Source organism: Lycorma delicatula, chromosome 5, assembly GCF_047948215.1.
Source record: "Lycorma delicatula isolate Av1 chromosome 5, ASM4794821v1, whole genome shotgun sequence".
NCBI lineage: Eukaryota > Metazoa > Arthropoda > Insecta > Hemiptera > Fulgoridae > Lycorma > Lycorma delicatula.
The window spans coordinates 126,753,536-126,778,566 of NC_134459.1; the positions used below are offsets into that span (position 1 = coordinate 126,753,536).

The 25,031-nt window shown below is 31.5% G+C and overlaps 1 protein-coding gene across 10 annotated transcripts in view; it reads left to right on the forward strand.

Moving 5' to 3' along the window:
* LOC142325356 (uncharacterized) overlaps nucleotides 1-17,972 on the forward strand; it is a 29,057-nt gene extending 11,085 nt beyond the window's left edge. For 7 of the 10 annotated variants that reach the window (XM_075367024.1, XM_075367018.1, XM_075367020.1 and 4 more), the window contains 2 exons: nucleotides 771-866; nucleotides 2,133-3,142. In XM_075367024.1, the coding sequence (XP_075223139.1) occupies nucleotides 771-866; nucleotides 2,133-2,371 (335 nt within the window). In that variant the 3' untranslated portion in view covers nucleotides 2,372-3,142. Of the gene's footprint in view, nucleotides 1-770; nucleotides 867-2,132; nucleotides 3,143-15,429; nucleotides 17,546-17,599 lie in introns of those variants that run through there. The other 3 variants (XR_012756516.1, XM_075367016.1, XM_075367025.1) reach the window with 3 other exon arrangements.
* Nucleotides 17,973-25,031: the final 7,059 nt, after the last annotated feature.

The following is a 25,031-nucleotide window of genomic DNA, read 5'->3' on the forward strand; positions in this document are numbered from 1 at the left end:
ATCTGATTAGTGCTACCTTATAGATGTTAAATAAGAATTAAAACATTATGAAAGGCAGCATTTCCAGTCAATTTCTTGGGCAGTTAGCAATTCATCCTTTCTTCATTCTTTATTTTAATATACTATACTTTAATTGGTTCCAGTTTTTGTGAAGTATAAATTTGTAAGGTTTTCAATTTTTCATCTTCCCTAAAACCTCCTTTTTTTCCCAAAATAAAAGTAAGTGGATTTGTAGGAGTGTGATAATGGAAGGCTGTGTCTGATAAGCAATTTATTTTTTTGTGATGGGATTATAATTATAATAATAAGATCACTGAATCAGAAAAAGAAAGCGCTCTCTTTTTCTCTTGTAGCCTCTGGAATCAGGTAAGGTATTACTTCAGAGGATGATATGTATGACTGTAAATGAAGTGTAGTCTTGTACAGTCTCAGATTGACCATTTCTGAGATGTGTGGTTAATTGAAACCAAGCCACCAAAGAACACCGATATCCATGATCTAGTATTCAAATCCATATAAAAGTAACTGCCTTTCAAAAGAAGGCTGTTAGTTGTGCTATAACTGAACAGAATATCTGCTCTGTTGAGATGTGTGAGTTATTTTTAAGAACCTTGTACTAAAAGTAGCTCAGCCAGTTTCAGTTAGTCTTTTGGTATTTTGATTGAGTATTGATTTACTGATATGTATTATCAATTAAAGTATACATAAAAGTTTGAAACTTATATAAATGTTTTTTATCTCTGTTGTTAATTTTCAGTAATAAATTTCAGAAAAACAGCGTGAGTTAGAGATGAAAAATGGAGATGTTGGACAGAAACAAAATATGAAAGTTGGTAAAAAGAGCAAAAATAACAAAATGGAAAATGGTAATAGTTATTTATACTTTTTTCAGTCATGTCAAATGACAATCAGTACAATATTTATATATAAATTTATAAATAAATCCACCTAGAAACATATAAATTATAAAAACATTACTGCTACTGTCATTTTCATGGAGACTTACACATCATTAGCTATTGTCTATTAAAGTCAGTTTCTTTTTAAAAATAACTTGAAATAATTTCAACGATAATTGTTATTAAAGTTATTGATGTGGAAATCTTCATGAAAACAAATATATACATTTCCAGCAGTGTGTTTTAATTATATTATTTGCTTGGTAATATATAATATATATAATGTTACAGCAAACCTATCATACGTTCACCGTATGTTGATAATTTTGCAATTTATCATTGCACTCAATGCCAACTTTCAAACATTTACCTCAAATTTCAATGTTGTCATTAGAAAGGTTAGCTAAGACTGCCAAGTTCAAATTTTCAACTGTTAAAAGTGCATATCTGCGCTTTTCTTGTTAAAAGTAATAATCCTACATTTTTTTAAAATGATTATAAAATTGCTATTCCAAAAATATGTTGAAGTAATATTTTTAGATCTTTATTTCAATGAGTGCGTGATGTGGATTGAAAATTCGACCAAGGACATAAAATTCTGTGTAAGAAGTTTAGCTATATTATGTATGGTTAATAGCAGCAGTTTGGATGCATATTAAACAAGTTCAGAATTTTTCACTTTTCAAAAAAATGCACTACTTTTTAAACATAATATTTTGAAATTTGGATTACATCAAATGATCTTAGTCTGCCGATATATATATTACACATATACCATACTATATGAAACCTCAAATATATGCTCCAGCTAATCCCTTTAGTTAAGATGATTCTTGATCACCATAAGTTGTGTGTATGCTTTGTGATCTGTCATATTAAGAAAATTATATGTAACATTATTAATAAAAGGTTGATAAAGACTCAAGGAATTGACTCTGTTGGTATTTGTCAAATGTGGAAAACTAGAATATAATTTGCAGTTTTATCAAATAGAAGTTTTTCTGGTCCTTTGAGATTCAAATTATGTTGGTTTAGTTCTTTTTTAACTTATATAAACAATTATTTGTTTTCTTTTCAATATATATTCTACACGTATTTGTAGATTTTCCTGCTACATTTAGAACTAGATATAAATTATGATATAAATAGATAGAATGTCTAGACACTCTTATAGATATAAATATATGTAATGAATATAAATAAATAGATATAAATTATTACATAATTTTACAGATAATTCCTTAAAAAAGAATAAAAACATATCAAGTACAGAATCATTAGCAGCATCAAATGAAATTCAGTTTCCCAATGTTACTGCAAAAAAACAGAAACGTATGCAAGAAATGAATCGATTGTATGGAGATACTGCACCTAAAATTTGTGGAATGGAAACTGCTGTACAGCTGTCTTTCAACAGATTATGTGATCGTAATAAACCTGTGTATTGGCCTTGTATACCTTTTAAGCCTTAGTTATTAACAGGTGTGCAAAAAAAATGATAATTGTTAGAAATATATATGTATTTTATTGCAGTAGTATAACTTTGAACATGATTTTACAGATGAGAAGAAATGGTGAATGAAATTATGGGGGAAAAACTTCAGACCCTTGCTGAAAGTAAAATCTAATGCCATCTGATCTAAAAACTGACATGCTAACCAATTTGATGCCTTTCAGATGAAATAATTGTTCAATTACAGGATTGTTCTATGGGACATAGATCTTAATTCATTTGTTTTTTTTTAATAACAATATTTCCTCCCAAATTTATATAAATTAAAATAATATGATTCACAAATAATTTGTTTTATCATAATGAAGAAATATTTATTTATAATTTTATGAATTCTTCTGAGATTTTTGATTGGCTTTATGTTTTTAATTAATTGATATCCCTGGTATGTACTGGAAAGTGTTTAATCATATATTCCAGATGAATAAATATTTTAAATAATGTACTGTTTTTGGTGCCATATTTCTTTTTTCAATTCTTCTTATTACCACTTCCATAGTTTGGTACTTCTTTATCAGATTTAAAGATCAACATATTTTAAAAAGTTAAAATATTTTGAAATAACTTAAAAAAAATTTTAAAGTACTTTTTGCAGTTATGTGTCATTAAATGTGATTATTATTTTCAAATTATTCTGCTACTTGTGTAATCTCTATTATTATCTGTTATTAGATTATTATTTGATTTACAAATTATTATCTATAACGTCTGTCTTTGTAAATGTTGAATTGAATGGATTTTAAAATAAACTGTAAAATTCCTCTTAATACTTTTGTATAAAACGTATGCGGAAATTGGATTTAGATTCATTATTCTATAAAACTGACATCTTCAATTGTTTTTAAATTTGTGTAGAAATGGGTAAGTAAACACAGCCTGGATCTTTGACTCCATGTCATCACACACCCTTCCCCAGATCATGGTGAAGGTCACCACCTCCCCACCAGTTCAAAGCACCATCTTTGAATTTCCCTTTTCCTTTTGAACACTATATCGTGGTAAATGTTGCCCGTAATATGACCGGGTAACATCTATTGTGATCAGCATGACAACCTATTTTTTTTTAACAAGAGAGTATGAAGTTTTCTGGTCGATGTACACTTGTTGTACTCACGCGTGCATGCAGGTGTTATGATGCTACTGCTACTTAAAAAACGCTGTATGTTGGTAATGGCTGGACATAATATGTTGTGATCAGGATGGTGTAATCTATTTTTTTGGGGAAAGGGGTATCAGGTTATCGGGTCAGGGTACAGTTGTGTTCGTGCATGCATGCATGTTTTATTTATATATACCAGGTTACAGAACAACAGCACTGTGACATGACATCAACAGTACTCTGCAGAGATGTCAAGACATCTGTGTGCAGTCTGGCGTGTAAATGTAAATGTACCAGTAAATCTGTAGTTTTGAACAGACTCAGATCAACCACTCCTGTGGTTAATTGAAACCCAACCACTAAAGAACATCACAGTCTAGTATTCAGATTCATATAAAAGCAACTGCCTTTACAAGGACTTGAACCTTAGAACTCTCGACTTTGAAAATCAGCTGATTTTGCGATGACGACTTTAACCACTAGACTTTACGTGTTTAATATGTTTGTGTGTATAAATACTTCCCTCACCAAATCGTGCTACAATGTGTCAAAGAGCAGATCCTCCATTAGACGGTAGCACAGCCTTGGGACCTTTCATCTGGTTAGGCATTGTCTAATGTAGTGAAAGAAAAAAAAATCTTTTACGTCATTAGTCGAGCATTACCACTTGGGGGTTTAAAGTGATTGTGTGTATATATGTAAGTGTTGTAGTTCTGAAAAGAACTTTTTTTAAAAAAATCTACACAATAAAATAATTCAGAAAGTAGCGATTGCCATGTTCATTCTTCACAATTGCACCATTACTACTAGCTCTTCTTCAGAAAGCCCTTTAACGTTGACTTACATTTTCTATTTTCACTAATTTCAGGTCTCTTCATTCTCCACCATTATTATTTGGTTGCATTTCCCCACCACAATAAAAATAAAATTTCATGTTGTAGCAACCATGCGTGTTGAAATTTTTTTATTAGCAAGTGAAATCTCATTCTTTTCTGTTAACAAGTGAATTGCATTCTCAGTTGAACATTGTGTGTTTGTCTGTCACCTTTCAATCCAAATTAAACCAGTTTCATTGAATAAAATTTTGCATATCTTAAATCTTCATCGCTAAACTGATTTACATAATTAAAAGGTAAATAAACTTGAAACAACTTGTTCTTTATCATGTCATTCAAAACAAATACCAACAAATCTTCATATTTGTTAAACACCTTTATCAAGTCCCATACAGGATACTCACTGAAATAGTGTAGATCTTCTAACCTTTTTGCATAATAAATGATTGTAACAAGGCTTTGTTAAAGACATTGATGAATGTGACTGAATCCTTCTGGATAGATGTTAACTGCTTGCTGCTACTTAACAGAATGATAAAATTTACTGGATTCATATATTTTAAAATTAACTCCTCCACTTTCCAGTGATGTGATAAGTGTCTTGTTTCTTGGAATTAGTCTTGAGAATGTGCAATTTCTTGAAACAAACTTTCCAACTTTTCAGTGTCAATGACTCAACAGTTTTGGGGTCTCCACAGCAGTTCAATTCCATTTTTCATTCTCAGGATCTCAATATCATCACATAACCTCTATTAAATTCACTCTTACAATTGTATTCATCAATGTTATTACCACACACATTAAATGAATGACATTTCATTCATTTAATGTGTGAATTTGTCACACATTAAATGAAATGAGGAATGTAAAAAGGAATTCCTCATCTAGCAGAGTGATGAACAAATTGTAACTGAAATACAAAGCCGCATGATTCACGCTAACCACAGTATTTGTGAACGGAGTCTGCTCCATGCTTATTGATTTGCAGTTTTGTAAATTTTCTTGTTAAAAATGTCAATTCTTGATAATGGAAAAAACATTTTTTTGCTTCTTTTTTTCTAATTCTGAGCTTTTTTAATTTTCTGTTCGAAAGACTTTTCAGATTGTGATCACAAATTATCCAGTTGTTATATCATGCCTTCTCTCCAGACAGTGTCGTAAGCAGCTGATAAATCAATGAATGCAGCAGAGGTTTTAAGATTTCTTTGAAACCCCACTTCAATGTATGTTGTGAGCGAGAGAACTTGGTCGGTGCAACTTTATTTTGGCCTAAAGCCTGCTTGTTCAATCGGTATAACATCAAATATTCTCTGACAGATTCTGTTGTAGATAAGCCTTTCTAGTAATTTATATGTCATTGATAGCAATGCTGTAGGCCTGTAGCTCTTAGATAAGTTTGCTGGTTTCCCTGGTTTTAAAATGGCTATTACCTTCAATTCCTTGAAGTCTCTGGGTACGCTACCAGTCTGCATTATGTTAGTGAAGAATCTGGCCAGCCAAAGTTTTGCGTATTTTCCGCAGTTTAATAAAAATTCTGGATTGATACCATCGAATCCTGGTGCTTTTCCTAGAACAACATCTTTGAGCGCCGACTCAATCTCTTCAAGTGTAAAAGGATGAGCATACTCACTCTCCTGCCTCCCTCCTCAAGTTTCTTATTTCGCATTTTATCTCAATTGTGTGCACCCGTCTCTTGGTGCTCCGGACGTTGCCACTATGTGGGATGCTACAGTGTTTGGGAAGACATTTGCTTTTTGTCTCTGAATAGGAGATCCGCATCCTAATTTTCTTAGCAGAGTCCATGTATGACGACTCGAGGTCTGAAAGTTCAGGCTTCCCACCATCATTTCTGTTGTCTTGCAGCATCAAGGCTATGGAGAAGCTCGTCTGCCACCTCTTGATCGCCCATCTCAAGGACGCTTTGGTAGAGAATTTCGCTGTTTTGGAACCACCCTGGGATATATTCTCAGTGAAACCCTGTAGGGATGCACTTAACAGAACTAGTTACAGCTCCAATAAATCTGTTATAGTTTTTGCTGATTGGTGGTATCCAGCCTAGGCATTTATCCAGATCACTAGAAAAATTTTCCCTTAGCCTTTTTGAATTTCCATCTAGGACAGGGTACAGAGGTCACGAGTGAAATTTGGCTATTATAAATAAATTTTTAATATTATAAATTAATATAAAAACAAATAGTACAAAGATGTAATGATGTTGAAGAAAAAAGTATAAATAATATTAGCAACGAAATTGTCATAAAAACATAAAAAATTATCATTATTATAATAAAAATAAGAAATTAAAACACGGTTTGTTGTAATACCATATAAAAAGAGTTTGAGAAAAGGTGTTGATACTAGAATTAAATGGTAGAAAATAGTTTTACAAGTATAAACTAAAAACATTTTGTTTGTAGTGAATACAGAATTTCAAATAATGAAACATAAGCATGACATAAAATTAAATGAACATAAAAACATTACAAATTATCAATTACATAATAAAAATAATAAAAGAAATCAAATGTTCAGTAATTTGTTTTTTTGTGTGATAAATTTTGAAACATTTATCTGGGTGTAGATAAGTCTTGTCAGTGCACATGTTGCAAAAATATATAATCTCTTTGCGCATTTTATTTGTGTAAACGTGACAGCAGATCGACCCCTTTCCTAATTTTTCAATAAATGACGTTTTCTGTCTAGTTGTTGCTCCAAGGAGCCTTGTGGCCTTCCAAGTTTTCTTTTTTCTATAATTTTCTGTGAAATTTGTTGAATTCTCTCTTTAACCAGATCTTCGATTAATTTCTATCTGAACTGCTTGTGAGACATTGGTTTATTGTCACTTTTGTTGCTGTACATGATTGTAGGGTACGTATGAATTAATTGTAGCAACTTCTAGTAACCAGAAAATTTTACACAGCCATTTCTTTGTGATCTCAAAAATTGGTTACTAGAAATAAAATTGTCACTGCAGTCCACACCTCCCTTGAGCTTTGTGAAATCTACCACTACAGTTGGTTTTTTAGAGGGTGGTTTATTTGGATATTTGCTGGGAACATCTTCCATGTGAAGCTTCTACTAACTTTGTGTGTAGTTAAAACTGTTGCAGGTCTTTTGTCTTTCCAACAAATAACTGCAACGCCTATTTTATTCCTATGTACATATAAATCATCGCACTTCATTTTTTTATACTTATTTTAGGCATATTTTTTCTACATAGAAAGACAGTCTCTGTGATAAACATTTGTTTTTGTAGCAGCTCTTCAGCAAGTTCAGGGCCACTGTAATAATGATCAACATAAACATAATGGCCAGATGGAGGATTAGCCTAATTTTTAATTAGACTAAAATACTACTAACTCAATCTGAGTTGATTTTAACAGTTCAATACCTGAATTATTTCTTCTCTGCCAAAATATGGAATAAAGTTGTAAATGTAACTGTTTGAAGAAAGAACAAAAACTTCAAGACCAAACTTTGTAGGTTTGTTTGGGTTATCTACACAAAAGGAAATTTTTCCTTTGAAGGAAATCGTACTTTTATTAACTGATACAAGAGAACTAGGATTATAGAATAACTGACATTTGTTCTCAATCGTATTTGTAATTGATTGTATTTTTATTCCTGGATCAGTACTCTCATCACTGCTGAGATGTAGGTTCCAAAATAGCAACAGAAAATGATCTGTGGTAAAGACATTGCTAAAGAATTGCATTCAGTTGACCCACTTCCCTGAAAAATAATCTTTCAGCTCTGATAATGGATGCAGACCCACAGTGAGTATTACTTCCAATAAAGCTTTCAAATCAGAAACCGTTATATCTTTCTACTTTTAGGGCTTGTCAAGGCAAGTGTTTGTTTGTTAGCAAAACTATTTGTCGCAGAGCTTATCATTGTAAGTAAATAATTATCAAAAAACTAACAAAAATAGTCTATAGGCAATGTGTTTTCATCAAAAGAAGTCTGTAAAACTGGTCTGGAATTATTATTTATAATTATATTATTTATAGGCCCATTGTCACTATTACTCACATCAATACAGTTATCCTGACTGTCACCGTTCCCATTGTCATTTAATGGTTCAGTTTCTCTTCCATCATTATCACCTAAATCATCATTTATTAAACTCTGCAATTGTGATACAATACTACTAACATTATTAAGATCAGAACTTGCAACACTGTCACTGTATTCCCCATCACTTTCTTCAACGTCTATTCCCTCACCATCACTTTGTGGAATGTCACCCTCTGACATAGAGATCTATTAAGTATTTTGATGATATCATTGGAAAGATTTGAGCTACTTACATAAAACACCATCTTACTGACACAAACAGAAAAAATTACAGAAGTGCCACTCCCAACAAACCACCTCAGAAAGCCATTTCCATTCCCACCCAGTTTTCAGGTTTTTTAATAAAAAAAAAAAAAACCTAAACACGATTGCATTAACAACAAAAACAGTGTAACTCTACAAAGTATATAACATTAACTGATATAAAAGCTCTAGTAATATGTCAACTTTTGTGGATATATCCACTAAAGATCCGTAAAATCTAGAACCACATGTGGATAAATTTGCAAACTGCCCTAAATGAAAATTTTGTGTATGCGGATATATTCGCTATCGCCTGTGAAGGGTTAATATCTATTATTTATGTGATTTTCCCGGTACTTTGTTTTTGTAAAAGTTTGGTACATTTTCTACATAATAATTTACACATTGATTGTGCAAATTCAAACTCCAGCAGCACCAAGTACATCTGAATTTTTGGTCTTTGAAAGAATAATAAAATCCTTCCGAAGCAAGTTTTCCTTTATCCTTGATATCTGTGTAATGAAATGAATATAACCAGTCGGCCTTCCTACTGTTTGATAATAACTTGTATCAATCAATCCATATAGAAAAAAATGTGCTATGCAGTGCACATTTCCTGCTATGTGGGGAGGTCTGAATTTGTGAAATTAGGTTTAGAAGTAGATTCTGGTATCTCCTGAACACCATTGTGGAACCTACAGAGGAATTTAACCATTCCTACATACTTATAAACTGAGAATATCAGTTGCATTTTTACACTACCCTTGATATAGTAATTTCAGCACAATGACATTTTATTACCCAGAGAAGTCTCCCTGGCAGGCCTACCATAAAACACTACTTTGAGTGTTTTTTTTTTTACATGACTGCCCAAAAAGGATTGTAATGTATTTAAGGTGTATGTATGTATGTTCCATTGTAGCAGCTCAGTGGTTGAACCGATTTAGATGTATGACCCTGCGTTGGAATCCTTACATTATCAGGAGTGTTGTAGGCTATATATATATGTTTAAAAAAATTTGAAAAAATACTATATACAAAATTGTCACCCGTATGCTCTTTAATTATTCTATATTAAAGAGTAATGTTTGTCAACAGTATTTTTTTGTAGTCATATTTTTTTAATTTTTAATGTTACCTCTTGTCTTCATTTTACAAAATGTATTGCCTCATTTTCAGTAATGTCAACCACTTGCACAATCAATTTAACTATACTAGACGACAGAGTATATTGCATCATACAATCAAAAATTATCAGACAGTATGCTACAGTTTTGTCAGGGAATATTTGATGACTCAAATTCAATCCATACATCTACTGTACCCGTCTCTAACATATCATTCTGCTTCGAGCAGTCAAATATACATAAAGCTACAAATTTTGTATAGTTACTTATGCTCATTAAATTTTCCCCCGACTGTTTGTTATAAGATTTATAAAATCGAATGAACATATTGTACAATAAATTGTAATTGCCTTATATGATTTTGTACGGATAGTATACAGAATTTAAATACAACCTCATATTTATGATGCTGCAATTGTCAAAATTAGAACTGATATTGTTTGCTTGGTTCTTTCTATCCGTTTGGAATCATACTATGACTTAACACTGCTTTTCTGCTTAAGAAGCAGATTTCACTGTCCGCACATTATTCTGTGTTCTAGGAATAAATGAGTACTTGTGTATATTCCACCTTCAGAAAGCAAACTTTATTAGTGTATCATTTTCCACCATTCTTAAGAATTGTTGATTGTCTGCAACTTGTCCATAAGGGATCTTTCATATGACTAGAAAGTGTCAAATTAACTACTACTAAGTAAACAAGACTACTGTCAGAAGAAGATCTTTGAAGTATCAGTTCTTGTTTTATGTTCAAAAGTATTTTTTTATAGTCATTGCAAATCCCATTTACAGTTTCTTTCTGCCAGATGTGTATAGATAGATATCTTGTTGATGAACAGGTATTCTTATTTCATCGTTATTGTTTAATGTTAAAGAAGGGTACAGTACATGAGTTTGGTACTTGTAACTGGTGATTGAATCATCCAATATGCTGTTATTTGTGCCCACATTAAATATATAACTCATTTTAAAACTGTAAATCTCAGTAACTGCAGAAAACATCTGTTTTCAGGTGTTATTCACTTTACAGTTACTTGTCAACTGCTGCCCCAGAGTTACTGTCACTTCCTTCTTATATGTTGTCCTGTACCTCCTCTTTCTTGTTCAGTAAAAACTAATACCATTGTTAATTTTTTTCTCAAATGAAGACGAACAGTAATTATTTTCCCTTAAAAATTGATTATACCTTCATTCTGATTCATGATATGTATCAATGTTGTGTTGACAGGAAGATAAAATAATTAATTATATGGTTGTTCTATAATTTTAAAATTTTGTTAAATGCTAGGAAAAAATTTGTGCAACACATTTCTTTCTTCTCATAATATATGAACCTCCAACTATGTTGCAGATTATGTGTTTGGCATTCATCGTGCTAATTGAAATTGGTTTAACAGACATTTGTCATTTATATGGATCTAAAATGATTGAATCAAAGCCTACTATCAATCATATTGTGTTCAGTCAAGTAAAATTGACTTTTAAAGAACAATATACCATACATCTTAGTTTTTCTTATCACATAAGATATGTAATGCAGGTGGTTCTAACACATTTAAATCATTTCATTTTACCGTAAATTTCTGTTTTTTTATGTTTTATTTTCATCATTTTGGGAATGAAAACTGTTTGCGTTTGGATTCTCTATATCATTATCATTACATATTTGATTGGTTATTTTGTTTCAACGTCATATATATATATGTCTTCAGTTTCATATTTCCCCTTTGGTAATTCAATACTCTTATCAACACTATTATAAAACACATTTTTTTGACTCTCAATATTAGGTATATTATTATACATAATGAAGTCAGTCAAACCTTACTTCCCACTCACCTTCTTTAATGGGAGGAAAAAGTCAGTAATAAAGGATGAAGTCTTTTCTAATAGACAAAACATTATTTAAGAAACTTTTAGCACATGTATCTGCGGTTAAATGAATCTAGTTTCTGTTTGCATTTATAGTTATGCAAGGTATTTGAAGGTGTTCTGTTGGAAATCTTAAAATAACCAATCAGCTTCAACAGCAGTCTCAAGTTTCCAGTACTGTCAAAATACTCAATCTTTTTCCAAGTTTTACAGTTACACACAAGTGCATTCTAGAGCTCATTTCACTGTCCAAGTTAACAATACCTGACTGTTGAGTTTATTTTTTCTGGTATCACATCTATCATAAACACGCCTCTGAAATCATTGATAGCAGACTTAAGCACAAATTTCCACAAATCCAAATCTGTTAGAGATCTTTGGGGGGTGATATTTTCATCACCAACCTTGTTTGACGTTTTTTCTCTTCTTAATTACATAACCAGTATGGCATGAAGGATAGGGTTTAAGTTAGAGACCTTTACCACTGTACTATGTTTATGGATTCTTCTGCCAAATTTATTCTTTGCTCTCATGATATTAGTTAACTGCCCAAGCCATAAGCTTTTTCACTGATACTAATGTCAGATGACTTTACACTTTCCTAAGCTCTTTCTGTTAATATTCTGCCCGCGTCAACCTTGTTCTTTGAATTTGAATACTTAGAATATGTAATATCGTGCTCTTGCTTACAGTGTCCAGTGGATTTATTTCCTGTTCACCTCTTTTCACTTGAAGTTTGGTTCCTGATCAGTAGTACTGGTACAGTATTTTCTACTGATAATAAATCAAAACCTTTATTTATTACTGTTTCTACTGCTTTTTTAGCCAAATCACTCACAGTGTTGTTTATCAGAACACTTTGCAGACCTCTTTCTCATTTTATACCTTCTCTGTATATGCATGCTATTTTATACACCTCTCCATTGAGTTCAGAACCAACAGTGGTAATAATATGATTAATTCACTTCTTTTATTGGTGCAATGTTTGTTTCAGCTCTTTACTTAATATATACAAAAAATTAGTTTTCAACTAATTGTAATTTTTAAATGCTTTTTCCCCCCATCAACTGACAATGTAAATAATAAAGATAATTAAATGCTTGCCCTTTGTTTACCATTTCATGCATACCATGGCTATCGTCAACATTTATCAAGTTACAGTTATGAAAATTGTATGCACATAGTTGAGAATTTCATTTCGATCAAGTTGAAGCACTTTTTTCTGTTATATATTTTTCTATTATACAATTCTCTCGTTTATTGATAAGTTTCTTAGTCATTCAAATTATTAGAATCTTCATAGTTTTCAGCTCTGTATAAATTCTCAGACACAGGGCCTTCAATATTGCATCAATAATACCCTTCAGAGTTTTTTCAAAGGGCATCTATCTTTGACAGAACATTTGTTGACCCCCACTATTCAGAGGCATTGTGACTAATAAACACAGTGGTGAATATATATCTCCTTTTATAATCTCCAGTTCTCATAGTACTTCGATTATTGAATTTATTTCGTTCTGATGACCAGTGTCACCAGCATCTTTTGAAGTTATCAAAGTAGATGTAATTGGATCTTGTAGTCTCATCAAAGACCATTGGCACCCTTATCCGTCTGCCAGTTTTTTTTGTGCTGGAAACAACTTCCATATTATCTTCATATATTTTGAGCATTATTAATCCTATGAATCTCTTTGTACTCTGAGGTCTTCATCAACATACAAGCAAAGACCCCCCAGTTCTTTCTTAAAAACCAACTGGTATAATCTGTGCGTGCCTTGAAATCTTGTATCACCTGTAAAAATTCCATTGTCTTGATAGAAATGAACAGATTTTCTAAGAATCACCTTTGAAATAAATTCTGTGAACATTGTTGTTCTTATATTTTACATTACTTATGGCATCGAGCAAGTAATCCCTAGTCAGTTCACTTTCAAATTGATTCTTAACCCATGCCATAGCCTGTAGCTTTCCTGTCTGTATCTTGAGTATCTCCTCTACCATAATGGGTGAAATATACTCTTCCGATGAAACAAAAGTCTTTTAGGCATGAGCACAATCCTCCTTTGCTCTGGCATTTCTACCTTTCATAGATCAGCAGGTAATATAAACTCTGGTGGAACAGCACTTCAGTTTGCATGCACTCATTCAACTCGAACTGTCCACATTTACAACCTCTTCAGCAGGTTTGATAATTTTTTCTTTTTCTTCTCTTTATTCTAGCTCAATAATCATCCATACATATATCTTCATTGTGTTTGTAATGCCTTTTCATTATCTTTCATTGTGTGATGCACATGATCTATCAGAGCTGCAGATTTGACTTGCATTTTTGGCGTACTCCTTTCAATTTTTTCACCAGTCAATATTTCCTCACCAGTTTGGTGATTGGTTCTGAAACATGTTTAAACTTCTTCACATATATTTGTTCTGTTTCACTCAAACTGAGCTCTAAAACCAAATGTTTTCTCTTTATTTTCTTTCAAATTCCTGCAAGCTCCTATTAATGCACAAGAATATCTCTCAAATATATATATATACACAATAAAATCAAAGCAGACTCGCTAGCAGAAATATAAGCGAACCTGTTAGTAAGTACATTTTAAAGTTTCTTTAACTGTGTAACATAGATGTTGCAGTAGCGCGCTAGTGACCCTTTGTCTTTGTGCTTTCTTTATCAATAACTAAACAACCATTTTTGTTGAAATTCCATGCACAATCATGTAAATGTTAAACTTTTTTTTGTTTGGATTTTTCTAGGCATAAAACACTTTTGCGTTATCGCCCAGGCACAATATATTTGTTTAAATTCTTGTATGTTTTGTACATGTTTGTAATTACATGCTTTTCTTTAGCTCACTTTTGTTCCACAGTAGCTCACTTTCATTCCACAGTTAACGGATAGTACACATGCACAGTAAGTTTTTGGGATGAACATCAATGTAGTCAATCAGCCAACATAACACTTTGAACATCCTTATACAGGATATCAATAACTCCTGCATTATTTTTTCCCTTAAATATTTAAACATCATACTAATAAAAAGTATAAAATATTTTTTTTTTAAATATGCTTTTAAATAAATCTAAAAAAAATGATTACCCAGTAAAGATAAGTAGAAAATAATTCTGTTTTTAACAAAGTAATATGTATAAAATTGTCTGTTTTCGCAATACCACTTTCATATTCAATATCTACATAAATTCTTTAAATATGATAAAGGTTTTGATGCAAAATGGGAATGATTGCTTCAATATATAATATTTAGTAAATCTCTTTGGATGAACTATTGTTAAGGTGCAAAGTAGAACCGAGGTCACGCCCCATGCTTTTCATTGTGGTCTTGCAAAAATAGACAATTTTATACATATTATTTTGTTGAAGCCTTATCTTCTATTTATGTTTACTGGGTAATCCATGTTTTGGATTTGTTTAAAAGAATGTTTTTAAAAAAAAAAATATTTTATACCCAGGTCTGAGCACAGGGTCTAACTCTCAGAACTGATTCATTCTATTTATAGAGGTGTATTATTTTATAGAGTACTTGAAAAAATAAAAATTGAAAAGAATTTGTCAAATTCATATCAGAGTTATGTGATCGTGATAAACATTCCTTAAATTTTGCTCGTCCTGTTAATGCCAAAAGAAAGTTTACATTAACTAGCTGTTTTGGGATTTTGCTGTACGTATGACATAAATAGAACATGTCAGTATTATTATGTCGTCTCATATTGAAATAATCTGTAATATTGTTTTCCTTTTCAGAAACATCATCATCATCAAAAATCATTACTGAATTTTTTCCATTTCTTTGGGAGGAACAAGCTGTAAGTTATCCAAAAGATAATAATTTTTACCTTCAATGTCAGATAACACTTCTTGTAAAAATTTATATCGCGGTTGATAAAACAATTTAGAAGATACCTATACATTACTAAAACACAAACCAATTATGGTCAAATAAAAAATTAAAAACTGAATTCATCTTGCTACAGTTTAAAGGACCTACAACTAAACACTTCATATTACTGTGTAGTAACTATGTTTTTCATTTTATCCTTGGTACAGTTTGTGATTTTAAGTTATTGAAATAATGTGCTAAAAGTTTATCTTGTTTCTTGAACTTCATTTTTAAAAATGAGACCTTAGAAGCACTTTTGCTCATAATATGACATTTTTATCAGTCCATGAATCATGACTCTTATCATACCCCTTAATTGTTCAAGCATTTTGCTCTCCTTCTGTTTTAAAATTTTATCTATCAAAAATACATCACCTTGCTTTGTTTTAATTCTTTATATATGTATATAGAGCGGGTTTTGTGGGCTCTGAGGTGTGTTCTGTAAACACTTCATTAGTCCAGTTTGACAAGTATCCTTTGGCAAACATAATTTTATACTTACCTAAGCTCACTTTGTTACAGACTTTTAAAACTTTTTCATACTCCTATATTTATTCCATAAAGAAAGCATTATGGCTGTACTTCACCTTCATTCTGAAGTTGATTAGTATGAAGCCTACAGTTCTCTGATATGAATTGTACTCTCTGGTCAGTTCATCTAAAATATCATCCCATATGTAATTACTCCTTTCAGAAACTTATGCTACATCTTGTTCAGAGTTCTTATAAAGCATTCCGCTACAGAAGCTTTTTTTTGACTATAAGACCAATAGTGATTATTATTATTATACTTGTTTATAGGTGATTTAACACTGAAATTGAACTTCTCCTTTCCATCATCTGTTTGAAAATGTTTCTTAATCATATTCATTTTCAAAATTGGCTCAAGAGCTTTGATGACTTTTTTAGCTATTTTACTTTTTAGCATTTTTGCAAATGCAGACTTGATAAAACAATTTATATCCTTTATTAATATTTGCCTATGGTATCATCTCTACCATATTGGCCTGATATAAATCATCAATGCCCTTGAGCTCTATATTTTTTTGCTTCAGATAATTGAGTCTAGCTTCCTTGTGAAGCTCATAGGCAAAACCCTTCCTTTCACTCATCTTAACATCAAATGAATGAAGAATTAATTTTCTCTTCTTATAAAAGATAGAAATGAGAAAAAATAAACGCATAACTTCCTTTAAAAGCTTTCAGCCATTAATCTTCTTCAGGTTCATCTGTGACTAACTATAACTGGATGGAAGGTCCCTAAGGCCTATACTACAGTCTGATGGAAGAACAGTTCTCTGCCGCCCTGTAACACAATTTAGTGAGGGAAATGTTTTTGCGCGCATGTGTGTATACACACAAACTTATTAAACATATTATTTATTGTAACACTCATACTCTTGCAGCAACACTCATTCGTGCACACACGAGTGCAAGTGTACCTCGACCTGAAAACCCCCCTCCAGATAGATTATTTCATCCTGGTCACAACAGTGCCCTATCAGGCTTTGCCTCAACCCTTACCGAAATATAATGTTTTGAAATTTTGGTTCTTTTAATGGCAGAGAGTGAGACATGTGACTAAACTACTGCAATCCTTTTGGTTCATGATGAGATGAATGACCTTGACCTTGATCTGGAAAGGGAATGTGACATCATGGGTTCAAAGGTCAAAGCGGCACTTACTTCCCAATTTCTACACTGCTTCTGTACTAATCTTTTTTAACGTAATTTACATGATTAGACTTTTTTTTAAATGTATTTTATATCTTGCATATTTTCTTATAAAATGGTTTTTGTGTTGTGTCCCTGTCATACATTTAACAGTGTAAAATTCTTTCCTTTTTTATGTGCTACTGCTTTTTTACAAATTTTATGGTTGTTGAATTATTCAATTCTTTTTTGTTTAAAATCTAAATTTTTATTAAAGATTATTGAATAATTGGATATGTAATTAAATAAGATTATTGGTTAATTGAATTTATTAATGTGTTTTATTTTTATTTTCATGTTTCATGTATGGACTTAAAACAGGTTTATGGTTATTTTCATAGGTTTTCATATACAGTACAAAAAAAATAGAAGTAATAAAAACATTAGCCATGTAAGATAAACTATAAATCAAATAATATATTTTTCGACTTTTATATAAATTATTTTATGTGTGTGTGTGTGTGTGTGTGTGTGTAGGTTGGTAAAACATCAGTTGAATCAGTCATTTATAATCCAAGTTACAGATGTATATTGCTTTGCTTTGTGCTTTGTATTTTGTAAGAAAATATTGTGTTCTTATGTTTATTATTTATATTTACTTACTTATTTTATTTTATTTTATTATGTTCTTTAATAAATGTATTTTATCAATGTAATTAAGAGCTCTGTAACATGAACTTATGTTCAGCTTTTTTTTACACGAGTTATCTTAGTGTTGGTTCATTTATGGTATATATGAGGACCCCAGAATCCAAAGGGTACAAGAAACAAGTTAGTTTTAAGCTAATAGAATTCAAATTTAACAGGTTGGCAAACTTGACATTTTTTGTAATTTTGTTTGGTTTTAGTGAGAATGTTTTTTGATTTCTGTTACATTTTGTTTGAAATGTATGTCAAACATAATACATCCATACTATTTTATTTTTGCTTTTGAAAAACAGGCAATTTTATTTTTTTTATAGCTTTTGAATAGGATACTTCTGTCATTTTTTTTCTTTTTGCAGTTACTACATGCAAAAAAATACAACCAGATTTTTATTTACATAAAATTTACTACATCATTCGCCCCTTGATCATTTACATTTGAACCATCAGGGTATATTATATTGAAAAATTTGAGAAAAATCACTTAAATTATTAACTGCATCTGCACCATCAAGATCATTTTGTTGATATAAAGTGAGGATTATTTATATTATCATATTCATCACGTTTAAACAAATCACTCTCTGAATCCTCACTGGATTCATCAGGAAAGTACTCTTGGTCAGTATCTCAATCATGCATATTTTCTACATATCAGTCATTGATGAAGTACTAGAAACATTATCGTTACTGTCATCTGATAACTCATTTAAGTAATTAATAATTCGTTTTTCATCCATTTTTGTAACATTATCACTAAAAGAAATAAAACAGCACTACTAACCACATTCATGTAAAGATAACCTAACAACAGAGAAAAACAACTAGTTACACAGCTGACTATTGTATGAGTTTTCCCGTCTCATTCAAAAGATTGACCAATCCCATTATAACACTCAAGTATACAGAAATGTTTTCTTGATCTTCCTTAACAATTCCTTGGTTAATCATATGAACAAGTTTTATCAAATGGTTTCACTCAAGTTTTAAAAAACAGTATTACATGTGGGACTGATCAGTGTCCCAATGTCTGCAGTACCAGACTACTTGTGAGACTAAGTCCCACAAGGTCACCAACCTGTAATCTTGAATTAAAAATTTTAGATACTGTTAAATTTTTTTTAATTTTATAATATTGAGTACTTAAGTATCTTTTAATTAGAAGTTTCAAGCCTCAAGTCATTAACCTGTAGTTACTGATAAAGTGATAAGTTCAAATTGTACCCCTTGGCTTCCAGTGTTTAATTTAAGGGTGATAAGAAATGAGAAAACCAGTTTTATGTCAAAATATATTTACAATTAACTGAATTATAACATTCTTTCTAAAAATACAGAAAGTCATGATCATTAAGGCATACTTTCATGGTTGATAAGAGTTCAAACTAATACATTAGGAAGGCTATATTTGTAGTCGCTGTCATAGAGTTCGTCAGGTTGTTCTAGTACTTAGTACTCTCCATCATCACTACCTTGAAGTCTTGTAATATATAATATTATATTACCAAACCATAACTATAATATATATATATATATAATTACTAAAGGGAAAAGTTTGATAAAAAGTGTAGTAGATAGGGGAAATATATGGGAGAAGGGATCGTAGATCACAGTATTTTGACTCTTTAATTCTCAGTTTTTCAAGAGTTGGAGAGGCTGCTGGTGGTTCTTCACACTTAGCTGTTTTTGTGTTAATCTGTGGAAAAGCCACCTAAGGCAAAGGACTTATTACAATATACAGTGAATGCATTTTGCTTTTCAAAATGTAGTCATTGCATTTTACTTGCCCCATTAACCAATTTTTTAAAGAAATGAAGTAAAGTTTTAAGGTTCAGATTAATTTAAAATCATCACCATTTATCTGGGAAACAATAAACTTCCTGCTAGCTTTGATGATGACCTGTGACCACTGATTATGTACTAAAATATCTCTAGTTTTTCTTCTTCGCTATTTACACCAAAGTCTTGGTTGCATTCCATGTAGGAGTGACTGTGCTCCAAAAAAAGCATGTGCTCTACAGTTTCAGTGTGAGTGTTAAGGGTTATGTAATGCCACAGTTTAACAATATAGTGGCTCTTATTTTGCCCTGCACAGTTGTAACTATAAACAGTGAAATATACTTCACTGTACTGGGCAAACTATGTACAAATTTGAGGAGGCAAGATGCAATGTCTTGACAACCTCCCTGGCCTTCTTGCCATGTGAACATGTAGGCTTGGTCATTGACCAGATAATGAATACAAAGGTTGTAAGTCCATAGCTGACGGCACTAATAAACCTCTTTACAAGTTAATGACTGTGTTGGAAGAGTTTTTTGAAGGTCAAAACAAACAAAAAGTTTAGTCGGGTTTTGTTTAGCTTCATTCTCATTGTCTTTTTTTCGTATCACGTAGCTTCAGTTTTATGATGAAGATGGACCTCTTTTTCAATTTTTTTTTTTTTAAAGCTGCTTCATTACCATGTTCTATGGCGGATTGAAGTGTGTCACACTTGTTGTTTTTGTCGGTAAGTGGCTTCTTAAAAGTCATTATAAGATAAGGTTAAAGCATCATAAGATGCTTTAGAAATTAAAGCATATCTTTTAAATATTTGCGTATAGAAACATGTTTCTGATGCATCTTGTTTCTCAGCACAGTATTCTACATACATATCATACAATTTTTAAAATGATAATTTAGGAGACGAGTACCTAACATCAGATGATTTAAATCTTGAATAATGTTACATACTTTGGTATGGATTTGATGTGATCTATTATTATGTTTACTTTCTCAGTTGGGATTTTATTTATAGGAGCTTTATTACCTCTTTGGTCCATACAAGGAAGAACTAAGATGTAACTTTTGGAGTTTTTAGTAACAACATTACTTGACCCACCAGGTTGGTCTAGTGGTCTTCCCAAATCAGCTGATTTGGAAGTCGAGAGTTACAGCGCTCAAGTCCTAGTAAAACCAGATATTTTTACATGGATTTGAATACTAGATCGTGGATACCGGCGTTCTTTGGTGGTTGGGTTTCAATTAACCACACATCTCAGGAATGGTCGAACTGAGAATGTACAAGACTACACTCATACATATCATCCTCACTCATCCTCTGAAGAATTATCTAAACGGTAGTTACCGGAGGCTAAACAGGAAAAAAAAGTACCACATAACTTAATCTTTTCTGTTAACATCAAGTATCAACATAAAAAACATTTTACAAACCACGTGTCCTTGTAGGGTGTATGTACAGTTAACATTGTTTTTATAACTAGCTCCTTCTTTAGGACTTTCTGTATCACTTAGAGTTACTGAAGAGCTCAAAAAAGAAGTTAGAAGAGTCCACTCACCTAGTTTCCAGTATGCATCAAAACAGTTTTTTCCTTCCTTGTCAGGTACATTTTTATTACACTTGCAGTTGTGGTTGTACTCTCTTCACTTTGACACTTTTCTCTTCATGTTTTTTTCCTCTTCTGTTTATGTATTCTTTACTCTCATTTCTGGCTTTCTTTTCCCTCTGTTTTCCCAATCCTTTATTTAACCTTCTTGTTCGCTTGTTCCCCCATGTTTATACTGGTTTTTCCATTGCAGTTTTTCTTGAGTAGTCTTGAGTTCCTCACTGAATCTGTAATAACAAACAAGTTTAATACAAAACTAATTTAATAGGTGTATAAATTTTCTAGTTAATATTTTTTTTTAAGTGCAAACATGAACCGTAGATCTCACACAGAGCAATTCAATGGTGCAGACTGTGTAAATGAAGAGTAGTTGTTTGTTATCGCAACACCACATTTTTCACTATTTTTTTATGCAAGTTCTTTGTCAAAAAACAATGTATTAAACATATTATTACAATGTATTAAACAAAAAATATGTTTGTTAGCAAGTATAGGTTATGTTTGTTTAGATTATGTTGACTCCATGTACTGACGAATCGAACTTATATCAACATAACCTACACTCACATTGCTCGCCTATCTTGTCTAATTAACATTTTATATACAACTTATTAATAATATAACCATACTGTATTGCACTGCCACTTTTTTTCACTTATTTTGATGCAATTTCTTCAGATTTCACGAGAATATGAATAATAACATTTATTTAATGTGGAAAAAACATTTTTTAATGAAAAATAAAAACTACAAAACACCAATAAACACATCATCATAAATACAGTATAAATTTATAAATACCATAATATAAACACACTTTCAGTGGATAAAACTCTGGAATGCTATTGAGAATATAATTAATTTTTGCAATTTCCAATATTTTTACACCACATGAATTCAGCTAAATAACTCTCCAAATGATGATGAGCAGTGCCACAATGTTTTTATTCCTCCATCTGCAAGAACCCCACAATCTTTCAATATTTTAAATGTGGACTCCTGTCTCTGGATCTGCAAAATTGTATTTATGATTATTCACTTTTGCATGATGAAAGCCTTCTTTTTCTAGAGTGAAAGTTTGATATTCTCTCCACCTCTCAGAATATATACTAATACCATCTTTAATTATTTTTATGACATTCAACACTTTTATAGCAGATCAATCAGGCACTATTTCTATAAGACACTCCTCACAATATTCATTTGTCTCACAACAAATGCCACCATAAAGGCACTGCTGTGGTAATACTCCTCCAGCATTGTTTTTCCTTTTTATAAATAAACTTTTATTAATTTCTATTATCATTCCTCATCCTCCAACTTTTGACACATCTTTATTTTGAATAGTGAACACAAACTTCTCTCATATAATTATTCCAGTCAACTGTAGTGTTTTGTCTCATTTCTAACTCGCATTCACACTTTACGTTCACACAATTTCTCAGTTCATAGTATCAACAAATAAAATAAATATATAAGTCTAATGATTTTTGCAAATGGTAAGCAACTTCCTTCAAACCAATTATCTTTGTTGCAAAAATATATATCCTCTATAATCTCTTTTCATGCAGCAAAAACATTGATATTTAAAGTTGTAAGTCATAATTGAAAGTACTTTTTTTTACATTTACGAAATATTGGCAAAAGACCTTTTTTGTTTTCATCAAACTGCACCTTAGTATATGTCAGTAATCGAATAAATAGAGTAATTTGGTAATAGCTGTTGCATTACATATAAATACCCATTCTACACGTTCAAGTTAGAGATCTAGCATAATTTGTTAATGTTTTGTAGCTTTAAACCCAATTTGCCATATCCCATCATATTTTATTATGAATTAAATGAATTCATTTAATTAGATTTTTTCAGTTAGCTTTGTAATTATTATTTTTCTAATATTATTAAAAATATTTAATTTAGTAAAAACATCAACAGACGATCAGAATTTAAGTGATATATTATTTAATACTACAATTTTTATAAGTAATATGTGATAGTGTTTCAAATAAACTTACCAACACTCACCCAATGAATTATGTAAATAAAATGATTTGATTAGGTGTGTTTTGTGAAGTATAAACTATATACATGATAATTTATATGTATATGTGTAATTTTAAATGTAATAGAAATGAAAGAATTTTAAATCTACAAAGTCTTTTCAGAAATGTACTGCAGACTGTACAAAAACAATAGCTTATCCTACTGGCTTCCCATGCTGTCCCTTTATGACTTCACAAACTGAACCCTGCAGTTTCATTGCTGGAAACATTTTTTGGTACCATTTTTGGAGTGGTCAGAAATGTGTTGTCATCTTCATCATTATACAAGGGCTATTCAGAAAGTAACTTCCGATTCGTTATTAAAAAAACACAGACTGATAAAAAACAGTTTATTATATACATCTTTTAGCTAATTTTCTACATAATTTCTGTCCAAATTAAGGTATTTGTCATATCTGTAACCAAGTTTTTGAATACTCTCATCATAAAACTCTGCCAGCTGTGAATTAAGCTAGGTAGTAACACCATTTTTCAATTCCTCATCATTTTTGAAACACTGCTTAACTAACCATTTCATTATTTTCGGGAAAAAGTGGTAATCACTGGAAGCCAAATAGAGCAGATGAAGAATGGTTAAACAACTCTCATTTGAAACTGTCAACTTAGTGTTGAGTGCGTACTGGAGTATGCAGACAAGCATTGTCATGAAGGGTCAACCACTTCTTTCGTTGTAGTGAATGTTCGACCTTCCCAAAACATACGGCACCATTATCTTACTGCACTGTCACTCATATGCTGCACAAAGTTCACAAAAAATTTCAGTAGTTGACAAGTTTTTGTGTGAAGGAAACTGATGATGGCATGCACTTCACAGTCTGTGGGATTTTATATGACAGCAGACATTACATATGAGAGTTTTACAGGAACAAACAAGCGAGTGATATTTAAAAAAAAACACTATTAGAATCACACTGAACCGAGCGAGCTATTCTATTTTGGGTTGAACTGCAATTCTATTCAAGATAGAATTGCTACCACCATTCTTTCACACAATACAGAGGACCGGAATAATTTCTGAATAGCCCTCCCCAACTGCCAAATCAGGACTTCTTCAGCTTAAGAAACAACCAAAAATCACAAGGATATGTCTGGTGAACAAGGAACCTGGTAAATCTGAGGATCTCATTATCTTGATCCAGCTAATACTTGTGTGATTATCTATAAGTAATGCTGTTTGTTGACAGTTTGGCCTCCTGGTGCGCAAACAGATGCACTACTTCGTAGTAGTCAAAAAAAACCATCAGCATCACTTTCATTTATTACATTTATCTTGTATTCTTCAGCCTTGGGGACAATGGTGGGCTTCAACCTTGGTTTCTGGGTCATACTTGTACAATCAAATTACAACTGAAGTTGCCCCACACAAGTATCACAGTTTTAAGGAAATTTTGATCTACTCTGGCACAAATTTCACAGCTACTCTATGCATGCCCAACATGTTTGTTAATATCATTTCTACAGAACCATCTAATCCCAATGTCATTTGCAATTTCTCAAACAGTCAGCTGATGATTTTTCATTATTAATGACATTTGGATTTCTGCTGGTTGATGACACACCAGTATGCTGATCACACTCGACTGAAGTTTAGCTGTTGTGATACTAGTTATAACACTCTTTAATCTATTTAACCTGCTGCATACTTTCATTCCCAAAAGTCTGCT